This window comes from Perognathus longimembris, chromosome 24 (assembly GCF_023159225.1).
Source record: "Perognathus longimembris pacificus isolate PPM17 chromosome 24, ASM2315922v1, whole genome shotgun sequence".
Taxonomy (NCBI): Eukaryota; Metazoa; Chordata; class Mammalia; order Rodentia; family Heteromyidae; genus Perognathus; species Perognathus longimembris.
The window spans coordinates 12,602,623-12,617,914 of NC_063184.1; the positions used below are offsets into that span (position 1 = coordinate 12,602,623).

A 15,292-nucleotide genomic window follows, 5' to 3' on the forward strand; every position below is an offset into this window, starting at 1 on the left:
TTTCGTCCTCCATCCCTCCCTCCCTCCTTCTCTCTTTCTTCCTTCTTACATTTCTTTCTCCTTTTCTTCCTTTCTTCTTTTGTTTTCCTCTCTCTTCCTTTCCCCTTTCCCTCATGTTTGTGACTGCTTCTGTGGGAGATACCCCAGGGCATGGCTGTTGCTTGCCCCCTAGGGGCGAAACAAAAGCTCTCAACAAAATACCATCCAGAGGCAGCCATGGGCTTTGCCTGTTTCCCCACCCACTTCCAAGCTCACCACTGCACGTGGCCCCTCGTGGGCCCCCTGTCATAACCCTAAGGCCTCCGTCTGCTTTGAATGAGGAAACACGAGCTGGAGCGGATGTGTTTAGACCTCACCATTTGCCAATCCTTTTCTGCATGGTTTACTCCGAGGAACTCAAAGAAAGAAGCAAATCCTTCATTTAGCCACAAGTCTTCCCACCAGTCCATGGTCACGATATTTCCAAACCACTGAAATTAGAGGCAATAAAGAGACAGTTCAAATTATCCTTGTGGTGGAAAAGCCCTCAAAAATTACAAAATGCTTATTTGTCTGCATAAATTTCGTCACTCACTTTCTGCTTGGTTTATCCTGGTTTTTAATGATTGATCTCTCCTTGGATTATAACCTTCATTTATATATTACTGGGAATATATAAAGTTATATAGATTGTATACTTGCTAAAGGCAAAATAATGGACCTTAAAATTTCTTTATGGTTACTGTGTGTGTGTGTGTGTGTGTGTGTGTGTGTGTGTGTGTGTGTGCACGTGTGCGCATGTGCTACCCAGGGTCCGGGCCACTGTCCCTGAGATTCTTCCACCATTTGAGCCACAGCACCATTTCTGGCCCTTTCTAAGTAGTTTATTGGAGATATGAGTCATGGACTTTCCTGCCTGGGCTGGCTTTGAACTGCAATCCTCAGATCTCAGCCTCCTAAGTAGCTAGGATTACAGGCTTAAGCCACCAGCACCTGGCAGTTAAATGGTTATTGATACTAAAAAACTGTGTTAATGCAGGATTTTCTTGTTTGAGTCAGCTATGTTTTATGTTCTACGTCGCCCATACTTTGAATCATCTGCATACTGTTAACCCAGTTTCAGAAACAGGCTGACTTGATGGGCGGTCCCATACCTGATGTACAAGCTCATGGGCGATCACACTGGCCACTCTCTGCTGGTTGGAGGAGGCCGACTCCTGCGGGTCATAGAGTAGATTTGTCTCTCTGTAAGTGACCAGTCCCCAGTTCTCCATGGCCCCAGTACCAAAGTCTGGAATAGCAATTTTGTCTATGGAAAAAGACAAGCGTTGATGAGAGACTCATTCTTTCCATTTGTTCATACCATGTCTCATGAAATTAAGTTCTTTCAATGAATGTGAGGTTTTTTAGCTAAAAATAATTTCTTACAGTGAAAAGCAGTAATCATGTGTGTGAATATTTGAGTCCTAATGTACTCAAAATTTCCATGGAGTTTTTACTGTTGGCTTCAGACATGAGTGTGACCTTTTTTTTTCTTTCTAAAGAATGAGACTCATGAATGCTTTTTTTTTTTCTTGCCAGTCCTGGGCCTTGGACTCAGGGCCTGAGCACTGTCCCTGGCTTCTTTTTGCTCAAGGCTAGCACTCTGCCACTTGAGTCACAGCGCCACTTCTGGCCATTTTCTGTTTATGTGGTGCTGGGGAATCGAACCCAGGGCTTCAAGTATACAAGGCAAGCGCTCTTGCCACTAGGCCATATCCCCAGCCCTCATGAATGCTTTTCTTCAAGGCCTCTGTGATTGTATGTCTTTTAGTACTCTTGGTACTGTACTTGACTTTTATTAGTTTTGTTTTATTTTTTGGTTTGTGTTTATTAGTTCTTGTCCCTTCTCCCTCCCACAACTTTCACTTAGGGTATGGAAAGCATCTGTTTGGAGGATTAGCTGCAAGGAGAAAGGGGACTGAGAAATATGGAGCTTCAGAGCACACAGAAATGGGTCTTGGGCTGAGGACAGAATATTGAAAACTCTGTCCCTTCACACTGTACATTTTGGGATCAGCCTAATTCTCTATAAATCTGATCATTTGCCATCCACTTGTATGTCTTAGATAAATTGGAGAGAAACATGGATTGACTATATTCTCTCTAAATTTCTTTCCAGGTCTAAAAGGCTGCATTCCATAAGGATTTTTAGTCTTCATTTTCTCTGGTAGCTAAGGTCTTCAGACATAGTATCTGACAGTAGGAGGCAGTATTAAACAGGACTAGGTTAAATCCCAAATAGAAAATGTTGAGGTGATGAGTGAAAAACATAGCTTCCCCTTTAATGAACAACAATCAAGATGTAATGTTTTATGCTAAACCAAGACTTTTCCTATGATCCAGCCAGACTACTCCTGGACATCTATCCAGCATGCCACAAGCCAGGAGGCCATAAAGACACCTGCACATCCATGTTCATTGCTGTACTATTCACAATAGCCAAGTTGTAGAAACAACCCTGCTGCCCTACAATAGATGAGTGGATCCAAAAAAAATGTGCTATTGATATACAATGGAATTTTACACAGCCATTAGAATAATATCATGTCATGTGGAGGGAAAGGGATGCATCTAGAAAAATCATGTTAAGTGAGGTAAGCCAGGCTCAGAGAGACCAATGGCACATGTTTTCTCTCATATGCAGAAACCAGATCTAAAACACATGATGAATTATACAGGACTCTAGGTGTTCACACACAGTGGGACCAAAAGAGGATAAGCGGGGGAGGAATGCAAAGGCACAGTGCCTCTGTACCTCTGGTCATATTAAATAATATTTATTGAAATGAACTCCTGGAAATGGAAGCAAGAGGGTTTTCTTCTTTTTATTTCTTTTCTTTTTTTGTCTTATATGTTTCTTTTCCATCTTTGAGAGGGGTTAGGGAGACACAATAATGGAGGGACAAAGGGTGAACAAATGCATTACATAGTGCACTAGACACTATGCTGAAAATGAACTACATAAGTTGTGGGTGAGACAGGAGAGAAAAACTGGGAGAACAAATGAAGAAGTGACATTGTTCAACAAGAAATGTACTCATTACCTGACTTACGTAACTGTGACTCCTCTGTACATCACCTTTATAATAACAATAAAAATGTAATGTTTTATTATTGCATATAATTTAAATGAGGCACAGAAAAGGAAAAGAAACAGAATTTTCATCTAACATGTAAGCGAAGGTACTTTTTCTACTTCTTCTTATTACTATTATTATTATTCTTTGCTTTTTTTTTTGCCAGTCCTGGGGCTTGAACTCAGGTCCTGGGCACTGTCCCTGAGCTTCTTTTGCTCAAGGCTGGCGCTCTACCACTTGAAACACAGCTCTACTTTCAGCTTTTTCTGTTCATATGGTACTGAGGAATCAAACCCAGAGCTTCATGTATACTAGGCAATCACTCTACCACTAAGCCACATTCCCAGCCTCTTTTGTGATTTTATTTTATTTTTATTTTTGTGCCAGTACTGAGACTTGAATTCAAAGCCTCAAGCTCTCTCTCAGCCTTTTGGCTCCACGGTTACTGCTTCAACCATTTGAATCATGCCTCCAGTTCTGACATTTTGCCGGTTACCTGGAAATGAGGGTCTCTCAGATTTGTCTGCCTGTGCTAACTCTGAAGCTTGATCCTCAAATCTCAGCCTCCTGAGTAGCTAGAACAGGCATGAGTCTATAGCCAGTTTGGCCTTTCAGCTGCTTTGCATTGCTCAGTGACCAGCAACAGAAATGTGGAGACCAGTGCCAGGTTGGTTTGTTCTTTGCCTGCATTTCATCCTGAAAACATCTCTATGGGTCCTACTTGCATTCAGCATCCTGCTAATGCCAATCATGCACGTCTATGAGTTAGTTATTTCTACCACTGATAAAAACATCATAGCCACGTCATTTTAATTATAGTTCTACTCACATTTTGACAAGAAAACATACCTCTCTGTATATTAGGAAGAAGACAAAAGTTTGGGAAGGAGCCCTAGTGTTTTAACTACTGAAGAATCTAGAATTTGCCTAGCACAATAGTGTGAAAATTGCAAGCACCTACCTGGACTATCACCTCATCGAACCCCACTCTTCTGCTCCCCATGATAGAAAGCCTTAGGAACTACTAGAATGGGCATTGAATTTTAAAATCAGCTGACAGAGATCGCTAGTCCATCTCTATCGTCAATCAGCTCTCCAGTGTTCTACACACACTCACATACTTTCATCTTTATTTGGAAAGGAAAGACTATATGCATCTCCCGGGTAAAAACAGAGGCTGCATATTAAGTTTGGAGGAATCCTGATTGAACCTTATCTTTCAGGATCAAGTTGACATTAGTCACATATTCTTGGCATATGATAAAAGACTTGGTTGTTCATGAATGATGATATCGAGGCAATGACTGAACCTAGATTAAAAACAAAGGCAATGCTGGAAATAACAGAAAACAAAGATGCCATTCTCACCTAATTTGGGCAGAGAATAATTCATAGCAAAGTATTCTTCAAAATAATCAAACACAGTTTTAGTTATGGCTGCTGCATACTCTGCTGTGTGTTTCTGCTGTGGCTGGACATAAATAGTGAGCTGTTAAAGAGAACACAAAAGACCAGTGAAAGTCATTCCTCATTTGAGAAATCCAAAAAAAAAACCCAAAACTGTGATACAGGATAGAGTTTAAAATAGAAGGAAGGCTTTGGAGACAGAAAAGTCTAATTTGAGTCCCTGTCTATTCTTTACTAGCTACATGGTCTCAGATAGGTCACTTTCACCTGAGACTCATGTAGAAAGTCAATAAAATTGAATGGTAAGCCATTTTATGTGTAGAGATAATGTGAGACATATTGGCTGGCATGGCCATTCCAGAAACCAAAGTATATTTCTAATTATTTCTATTTAGAACATATATTGCCTTCCAAGTATCTATGAATCTATGTGTCTACTCATGCCTTCCCTCACCCACTCACCTGTCTCATGTGTGGTGTGGGGGGGGTGTGGGTGTAGGTGGGTGTATATTTCTATAGACTGTCTTGAAGGAAATGAATTCTTGTGATTTTTCTCATCTATGGAGACTTTGAATACCTATCTTCACCTTATGCTTATTCTAATTGCTTTTCCAAATTATTTTTCTGATGTTTTAATTTTTCTACTTCAATATTTTCCTGAGAGGGAGTCAGCTCAGTAAACACATCAATCCCCTAAGCTGCTAGAGTATTCCTTAGCCCCTCACATCATGTATAAGTCAAACCAAGTACCAATAATCCCCCTATTCTAAGTGTGTATGACTTAAGAGAAAACCAAGAATCTTCTCAAACATAGAGTTGTGCAAATCCACTCAATCCCTGGATACTAGGATTTAGCATCACAAAAATCCCATAGGTGTTTAGCACATCTCAGAGTGTAAAAGAGGAAAAAGCACTTTAGACAACTAGAGTTTGCTGACAGCTTCTGAGAAAGTCAAATGAAATAACCATGCTATCCTCAAGATCAGATGCAAACCTTGAGGAAAAAAAAGACACAGCCTTACAGTAAGTTCAAGGCCATTGACCTATGGAACAGATGAGTCACAAATTAAAAAACAACAACGCCTCCACGTTTCCTGTATTATTCCCAATGTGTTGCTAACTAATTTGTTCATTTGGGCACATAGCTTGGGTCTTCTTTTCTTAAAAATGAACAGCAGTGGGGAAAAAGTAAAAAGATAAAGGACAAGTTCTGAAAGTGCATTCCTGAAATGGCCAGTGTTTGCTGACACCCTCAATTCCTCTAGGTAAGTGATCATCTTGCCTTATTTGTATAAATAAAGACACATTCATGGGCTGGGGATATGGCCTAGTGGCAAGAGTGCCTGCCTCATATACATGAGGCCCTGGGTTCGATTCCCCAGCACCACATATACAGAAAATGGCCAGAAGTGGCGCTGTGGCTCAAGTGGCAGAGTGCTAGCCTTGAGCAAAAAGAAGCCAGAGACAGTGCTCAGGCCCAGAGTCCAAGCCCCAGGACTGCCCCCCCCCCAAAAAAAAGACACATTCATCTTGACTTCCCCAAACAACACAAGTCACTCAATGATCATGCCAACATTCTTGGAAGTTTTCATTTTTTAATTTGCCACAAGTGATAAAATGATCCATTTCCCCCCTGTCCCCTTGTTCTCTTGATGAAGAGCAAGGTCCATTTTTCCAAACAGCAAGTAAAACAAACTAACAGTCCAGTTGGCCACAGAACAGAGCAAGGGTTATTAATCATATGAAATCAAAACCAGCATGTGAGTTGGGCTGAGGGTATGGCTTAGTGGTAGAGTACTTGCTTAGCAAGTATAAGACCCTGGGTTCAATCTCCAGTAACACACACACACACACACACACACACACACACACACACACACACACACACACACACACACACACACACCTCAAAGTATTCACACAGGACAGCCATGTTATCAAGTAAGAATGCCAGAACCTTTGATCTGTGAAATAATGAGTGGGACAGAACTGGCTCCATCTTCTCTCTGTCATTAAACTCTCTGATATAAATACTTCCTTTTGGTCCACTGTATTATGGTCCCCACATTCTGTGATTTTTGTGCTTCCTTTGATATTTGGGGAGGAAAAGAAGGCTGGGCAAGGGGAAAAACAGATACCAGGGAGGCTTCAGCTACAGACAGGCCATGTGGAGAAGAAAGATCACATGGGTCCTTTCTGCTGAGATTTCCCCATTCCCCCTGTGGGTACACAAAAATCCCTTGAAGCAATGAGCTTTAGAAACTAGAGCAGCCATCATTTCTCTCCCTCCATTTTTCTATAGCTAACAGAAGCAGAAGGATGGTATCTTTATTTTGTTTTGTTTTGTTTTTGCCAGGCCTGGGCCTTGGACTCAGGGCCTGAGCACTGTCCCTGGCTTCTTCTTGCTCAAGGCTAGCACTCTGCCACTTGAGTCACAGCGCCACTTGTAGAAGTTTCCTATATATGTGGTGCTGGGGAATCGAACCCAGGGCTTCATGTATGTGAGGCAAGCACTCTTGCCAGTAGGCCATATTCCCAGCTCCCAGATGGCATCTTTAGATAAGATGGCTATCTCTTTTCATTGCATCAAAGTAAACGCCCAGTACTCCTTCCTCTTTGGGGAAATCCTACCCCTGCACAATATGCTCTGTCTGCAGCCTTGTCAGTTCTGCAGATGACTTTTGATCTCTGATCCTATTTTATGACCACTACTTTGATCAACTGAGCCAAGCATTCACGGAATATATAGATATAGTTTATTAACATTGTCATGCTAACTAGCCCAAGCATATCTATTTATATGTCCTAACTTCCATATTTTGTGAATATATTTTTACATGGAAGACTTCACCAACAAGCATACATTTCCTGCTATTCAAAGTATCCAAATAGTGGATGTTACAGAACATAGATGGTGTCCAGATTTTGTTATTTAAGAGAACACACACACCTTCACATCTCATTTGCTAGAAGTCTTTTTTTTTTTTTTTTGTGCTGGTCCTGAGAATGAACTCGAGGCCTGGGTTCTGTCTTTTAGCTATTTTGCTCAAGATAGGTACTATACCACTTGAGCCACAGCTTCACTTCAGGCTTTTTGATGATTACGTGGAGATAAGAGTTTTAGAAATGTTCATACCCAGGCTGGCTACAAACTGTGATTCTCAGATCACAGCACCTGAGTAGTCAGAATTACAGACGTGAGCCATGAGCTTGTCTGCTGGAATTCTGTTCTGTGACTTCATCTTCATCCTACTCTCCCTTCTCTGGGGTTTGACAGAGGTGGGTAGCTCACCATGATCAGGAGCTAAGTCTCAGACCTTCCACCCAAGACAAAAGTAAGTGAATTACCCTGAACTGCCACCATGTTTATTTGTGTGTGTGTGTGTGTGTGTGTGTGTGTGTGTGTGTGTGTGTGTGTGTGTGTGCCAGTGTTGAGGCTTAAACTCAGGGACTGAGCACTGTCCCTGAGTTTTCCTTGCTCAAAGCTAGCATGTCAGTACTTGAGCCACAGCTCTACTTCTGGCTTTGGGTGGTTAATTGGAGATAAGAATCGCATGGACTTTCCTGCCCTAGCTGGCTTCAAACCACAGTCCTCAAATCTCAGCCTCCTGAAGTAGCTAGGATTACAGGTGTGAGCAGCAGCACCCAGCTGTCATCACTTTTAAATAGTAAAGGTTCTGTTTTAAGTTCATGTGCTTGCTTTACTGAGATGAACATTTTTAAGTGTGTGATTAGCCATCTTCTTTTCTTTTGTGTGTGCCAGTCCTGGGACTTGGATTCAGGGCCTGAGCACTGTCCCTGGCTTCTTCTTGCTCAAGGCTAGCACTCTGCCACTTGATCCACAGCACCACTTCTGGCCATTTTCTACATATGTGGTGCTGAGGAATCGAACCTAGGGCTTCATATGCATGAGGCAAGCACTCTTGCTACCAGGCCATATTCCCAGCCCTGTGATTAGCCATCTTGAAACAACATGGAGTGAGGAGGTATACAGTCATGCACTTTCTTATTCTTTATTTTCTAAAATAGTCATATATTTATTTATTATTCAAGGAGCTTATTAAATATAAAAGTTTGTATCTAAATAGTATGTTTTTAAGGCTTCAAGACTTTCATGTAGGGCTGGGAATATGGCCTAGTAGTAGAGTGCTTGCCTTAAATACATGAAGCCCTGGGTTCGATTCCTCATCACCACATAAACAGAAAAAGCCAAAAGTGGCACTGGGGTTCAAGAGGTAGAGTGCTAGCCTTGAGCAAAAAGACACCAGGAACAGTGCTCAGACCCTGAATCCAAGCTCCATACTGGCAAAAGAAAAGAAAGAAAAGAAAAGAAAGAACTTTCATCTGTGTATGTGTGTGTGCATGAACAACCTAGTACCAGGCTTAAACTCAAGGCTTTGTAATAATATACAGGGACAATGCCTGGGCCCTTGCATTCAAGCCCCAGGACCAGCAAAAATAAATTAATTAATATAAATTTCAGTGTTTGCATAAGAAAAATGGAAGTTCACGGTACAAATAACATGAGAATTCAGGACAAAGTTTGCTATTACTCTGCTTGTAAGTCTGAAATCCTGACCTCACTGCAGAACAGAGAAAAATAACAATATTTGTGTCACAAGAGAGATTGCTAGACCTCAATAAGGTCATGTTTATGCAATGCTTGACACAAAATAGTTCTGTGTCCTGTAAACACCGTCAATATCACTATAGATAACAGATAATTCATTCATTATCAACCTGGTGATTTTTTTTAATGCACACTATACAAGTGACAGCACATGGTGACAAAGTCAAAACTGTTTGATTTGCAAGTGCCTTGTTTGCAAAGGCTGTCATTAATCCAGAAAACCAAGACAAAAGCAGAGCACAGAGTCTGGGCTGTAACCACGCCCTGGACACAGAATGGAGACGCGTCGAGATACCCTGTTGGAAAAGACTAGATGACCTGGGTCAGAGTTCGGAAAGGAAGGCTAACAGGATAAGCTCTTGAAAGGGTGTGGTTGGGATATGGCCTTGAACTTGGAAAGGCCCTATGAGCACAAAGGACTGGGCCCTCACAGACTGCTCACCATCGCTGCTATCATTTGGGTCACCAGCCAGGCATGGCAGGAAGGGCTTCCCATGGGAGGTAGTACTTCCTGTCCTCTCTGTTCCTCTCTGTTGAGCATCTTCTATCCATAAAGACATTCATATCTTCTTAGGAATGCATGTCTGTTGCTTACCTACCTATTCCTAACCTCAGTATAATTTTCTTTATGATTTATCAATCAACAATAAAAAATTCTATTGTCCAATGCTCCCTCCTGCTTCCAGCAGGAAGAGCAACATTCACCTCTTCAAGGTTCTACAGGCTCTTACCTGAACCACTCTAGAGAAACACTACACTAGATATGGTCTGGAGGGCCACCCAGAGCCCAAGGTGAGGTCTCTAAAAGCATACGGGGTAGCTGCCCATCTCAGCTGAGGAACAAACAGTTTCATATATTTCACTCCCTTCGGGGCACAGCATCCTTCTGTGTGCTTAGTAGATGCTCATCTAGGACTTAGAAGAAAATCCATAAGTCTATATTATTTTTATTTCCACCAGTTTGTATTAGGTTATACGATATTACTCCATGCCACGGCATACATGACCATCAGTTGCTGAACTTCATCAGTTTCTACATGCATGGATGCATGTATACTTTCTAAAGAAACTTCCAGCTGTGGGCAGACAAATAAGGGAGAGAGCTTCTTGGTAAAAAAGAATCCGTTTTCTGACTTTTGGAAATCCATCCTCTTTGCTCTCTACTAATCAAGCCAAAATGGAAGAAGACGGGGCCAGGAAAGATTCATTCAGAGCAATTCTACGTGCAGTTAATTCAGAAATTATCCTGAATTTTTTTTATTTTTTTTTTCTAGAAAAAAACATAATAGAGTCTCTTAGTGAGTTATTAGAATCAATGTGGTCTCTAGGTACCAGCGGCTCTCACCTGCAATCCTAGCCACTCAGGAAGCTGAGATATGAATATCAAGGTCCCAAGCCAACCAGGGCAGACAAAAAAGAATGACTCTTATCTCCAAGTGACCAGCAAAAGCCGGAACTGGAGGCACGGATCAAGTGGTAGAGATAGCACCAAGTGTGAAAAAGCATGCTAATCAAGAGTGTTAGATCCTGAGTTTAAGCCCCAATATGAGAAAAAAAAACATGAAGAAAGAAGAAAAAAATAAAGAATTCATATGATTAACATGATTGCTGTACACACACACACACACACACACACACACACATATATTTAAAGGACAATACTTTCAACCTGTGTTCAAACCTAACTTTCCAACAAGGCATGTTTGCTGTTTCCCTGCCCTGCTCCACCCCTAACCTTTCCTTTACTAGACATAGGCCAAATGCTCAAAAGAAATTTAAAGCCTCATTAGAATTTGCCACCACTCAACACTAACATAACCCTTCTTAACCTGTCTTACATTTCAGTCCTTGGAGATTGGTGCAAAGCTAATTCGATCTCAGAAAGCTAAAGTGGGCCAAATATACTTAAGAAGGCATCAGAGACTTACAATGATTTTATACATGGAAATATAGCAAGCTTTTTTTTCTATTTCCTGTTTCTCTTCCAAACTTTCTGCAATGTATGGGTATTAAACCTATAATTTAGAGACCATAAAGTATATTTAAATACACCTGGTTCTAAACTTAGAAATGAATGGCTATACCTTCCCATGGGACATTCTGAGCTGCAAGATCAAGTTCAGAATAAACTTAGGGTTTCCTGTGAGATGACTCCTACAAGAAGAAGGAAATCTGATTTTTCATTCATAACTAGAGAGCTCATGCAACTAAAAAGTCATGTAATCTTTCCACACTTTTTCTGGTTTAGGAGGTTGTTTGATATCTTAGGATGGAATTCCATGGTTTCATTTGCTTTAAAACCCTTAACCAATCAATGAAGCCTGAGAATGAGCCTCAGGCATAGATTTCCTACTAACAGATTGTAAAAGAATAGCTTTCCTTCAGTGGCTGGCCATAATTGTTGCACAACCACTCTAATTCTTCAGGTTTCTCTACACTGTTTTTTCAAAGTGAAACCAACATGTAATAGAACTACTTGTCCAAAGAGAAAACATGCTGTATCAAAAGTCTTCTGAACTATCTTCAAAGTCAATCAAATTTTTCTTGTGAATGTGAAAAAAATGTGTAACAGATAGTTCCATAATAAATAAGTGCTATGCTGCCTCCAAGTTACAATAAAGAACTCTTGGTTTTGTGTTTATGGCTGTAAAAGAAGCTCCTACCAAGGGGAGTGAAGAAACATTCCTAAGTGTGCTTAATCAGAGCATTGCAGATTCTTGAATGACATGACACAATCTGACTCCAAATAACAAGGGGTCAAGGTACCAGAGCAACACTGTTAGAGCACTTTGGATAAGAGGGTTCATCCCTGTTATCCTAGCTACTCAGGAGGCTAGGAGATCCAAGGATTGTGATTCGAAGCCAGCCTTGGCAGGAAAGTCTGTGAGACTCTTATCTTTAATTAGCCACTAAAAAAAACTGGGAATGGAGCTGAGGCTCAAGTATAGAGTGCTATCTTTGAAGAGAAAAGCTTAGGGGCAGAGCTCAGGCCTTCAAACCTCAGGATTGGCCCACGTGCGCGCACGTGTGCATGCGCACACGCACACACACGCCTATGGATTAATGAAATTGTCATTAAAAGTGGAGTAGACAACACGATCTAGCTCCATTTAAAGTAATGTTTTGTTGTACTGCAGTAATACAAATCAAATGAGTTGTGCATTTCAGGGCACCTTGTTTTTGCATATAAATATTAGCAATGTTCCTTATTTGACTCATTATTAAAATGTAATACAAACAATCTTTTTTTCTCTCCTGGGGGGCAGTGGAGGCGAAGATGCTGCAATAAATGTGCGCTTCAATAAACCCTTGCTGATCTTAATATTCAGAAATATTAGAAAAAGTATAAAAATGGAACCTCACAGAGTGCTAAGGGCTTTACAGGATACAAACATCTCTAAGGAGTCAATATAATATAAAGCACTAGGCAGATACCAACGCTCTATTTTTTTTTTGTTTGTTTCTATTTTTGATATCTTCCCATCTCAGCCTCCTAATTACAGGTGTGAATCAGCACAGCAGGTTCTAGGCTACCCTGGGAAGGAGTTGGTCTCAACTCGTGCTTTGGAAATCATGTTTCAACCTCTAACTACTGCTGAGTGCCAATGGCCTGTAATGCTAGCTACTCAAGAGGCTGAGAGCTGAGGATCACAATTCAAAGTCAGCCTAGGCAGAAAGTCCAGGAGACTCTTATCTCCAATTAAGCAATAAAAAGGCAGATGTGGAACTGTGTTTCAAGTGGTAGCGCGCTAGCCTTGAGTGAAAAACCACAGGACAGTACCCAGGCCCTGAGTGTAAGCTCTAGGACTGGCACCAAAAGGAAACAAAAACTTCTAACTAATATTGCTGTGATTTTTTTCTTTTTTGCAATCTTATGATAATCATATCATCTCTTGAATTTGAGCATACTACTTAAAGGTTTTTGTATGCATTCGTGCTTAATTCTTACAGCTTTTAAAAAATCTCTTTTGTGACTCCAGTTATTGCAATTTATTTCTCTATGTTTCTACTATCTTGGGGTTTCTTTTATGCTGCTTAATTTCCTCATATAGCTGAGAGTCTTAAGAATCTAAGAATATAAACTAGGTGTGGTGAAGCATGCCTATAACCCCAGCTACTTGGAAGCTAAAGGCAGAAAGATCTTGCCTTGAAAGTCAACCCCAGCAAATGCAGAAAGACCCTATCTCAAAAAAAAAAAAAAAATATATATATATATATATATATATATATATATATATAAAACACAATTGCTGCTCAAGGCTATGCCTTTAAGACCTGGGATGGCTGGCTGCTACCCAACTCCCATCTCCTTCCGGTCCGAAACCGGAAGAGATGCTAAACCAGCCCCACCCTCTCCTCTGCGAGCACATGTCTTGTAATGGCGCAGGAGACCCCAGAGACCCGGTCTTTGGGGGACTGTGGTCTCCGCCCATAGAGAAAGTTCTGTGACATCATCATGACGAGCAGCTTGTCAGCCTATCACTAGTATGCAGTTAATCCCTCCTCTTCCTGCCACCATTACTGTTATATAAACCCCTCCTTTGAATAAAACCTTTTGGAAGCTGGTAGACCATGGGGCAGCTCCCCCGGAATCTCCGTGTCCAGTGTCTTCTCTTAAACATAAGGGGGGATGGGGATGCACAGGGATTTCGGCAGCCCTATCCCAGCTCAGCTTAGCCCGACCGGGATACGCTCTGCCCTCCCGCGGGCGGGAGAAGCGCACAGAGCCCAGTGTCCCCCACAATTAGAGGCTTGGCGTCTCCCCAGGGGGGACGTGGAGATTTAGCCCGACACTCAAGTACTAGAGCTCTCTTGCTACACAGGTGAAGCCTTGGGTTCAAATCCTAATATTGAACAGAAGCCTGGAGTGGGCATCCTACAAAAGCACATTACCATCTACTTAAATGGTTGATTTTTTTCCCTGTAATTCTCACTGGAGTAGGAGCGTTTTGTACTAGTGTCAACTGTTAGGTTTTAATTGAGAATGGGTGGGTAGGGAGAAAGAGGGACTTCCCAAATGCTGAAGAAGGAGAACTAGCAGAGGAGTAGTAATATTCACAATGGCTGCTTCCCCTCTCCCTCTTGTTGTGTTGAACTTTGAATGGCTCCATAGTGTTACCCAGGGGAGCATTCTCAGTTACAGGGGTGGAGGAGAGGGGAAGGGGCGATTCTAGCTTCATGTCTTACTTTCTTGGCATTCTCCTGATTTGGAGCATCTGGGATGTTTCAAGAGAAAGTTTGGCTTCCCGTGTCCTTATTACATAGCTGATCAGAAAGTAATATATGATGACACGATTATCTTTGTTTCTCTTCCAAATGATGAAAAGCTTCACTGATTTCAGAGAGTACGCTATGCTCTCAGCATTCACAGGACGAGCAATGAAGAAATATTTACCACTTGGAGGATGTAGGGGGGGGGGGGGATCTACTGTCAAACTGAACTTTCCATGATGTCACTGCGAATCCTTGACATCAGCTCTGTCCTCAGAGCACAGAAAAGGAACTGGCAGGGCCTAAGCTGTCTGAGGACCCAGGAAGGCAGGCAGCGTGGAAATGCAAGCTCACGCTCACGACTGGAAAAGAACTCCCAGGAGAATGTCCTCTGCTGTTGGTTGCTTTCCTCATTCTTATTTGTGAAAGAACCCCACCAGTAGTAGAATTGTCTAGAATTTTTTGCTTTGCCTTGATATTTTTGTCCAAAATACGTTTCATCTACTATTTTATGCATGATATCATATTGTAGATTGGATATCATGTTATTTTACATTCCATATTGTATGATATATGGTGTAATATTTTGTGATTATTATATAGCATATACATTACATAGTGTATAATGTCTATATTATATACATTTTATGTTATATACATTTTAGTATGTATATACTATATGTTGTATGTGTATAATGTTATATAATATATATAAATTGTGTAATATATATACATGATATATATACTATATATTATGTTATAATTGCATTTGACACTTTACCGCTGTCCCATTTTGAATCACTAACTTCTCCGTTCTTGGTTACCATCTTTGCTCTTTTCTTCTCCTTCATCTCGGGTTTCTGCTTGGGACCCGACCCGCCTCTGCCCAGCACACCCATCCATCTGCATGCTGTGCTGGATATACCCAAATATTTTAGTGTATTTG

At 41.2% G+C, this 15,292-nt stretch overlaps 1 protein-coding gene across 1 annotated transcript in view; it reads right to left on the reverse strand.

Annotated features, from left to right (window-relative positions):
• The window catches only part of LOC125341389 (glutamyl aminopeptidase), a 77,892-nt gene that overhangs the window by 44,178 nt on the left and 18,422 nt on the right, over nucleotides 1-15,292 (reverse strand). The window contains 3 exon segments of the mRNA XM_048333390.1: nucleotides 357-470; nucleotides 1,134-1,288; nucleotides 4,467-4,587. Coding sequence (XP_048189347.1) covers nucleotides 357-470; nucleotides 1,134-1,288; nucleotides 4,467-4,587 — 390 coding nt within the window.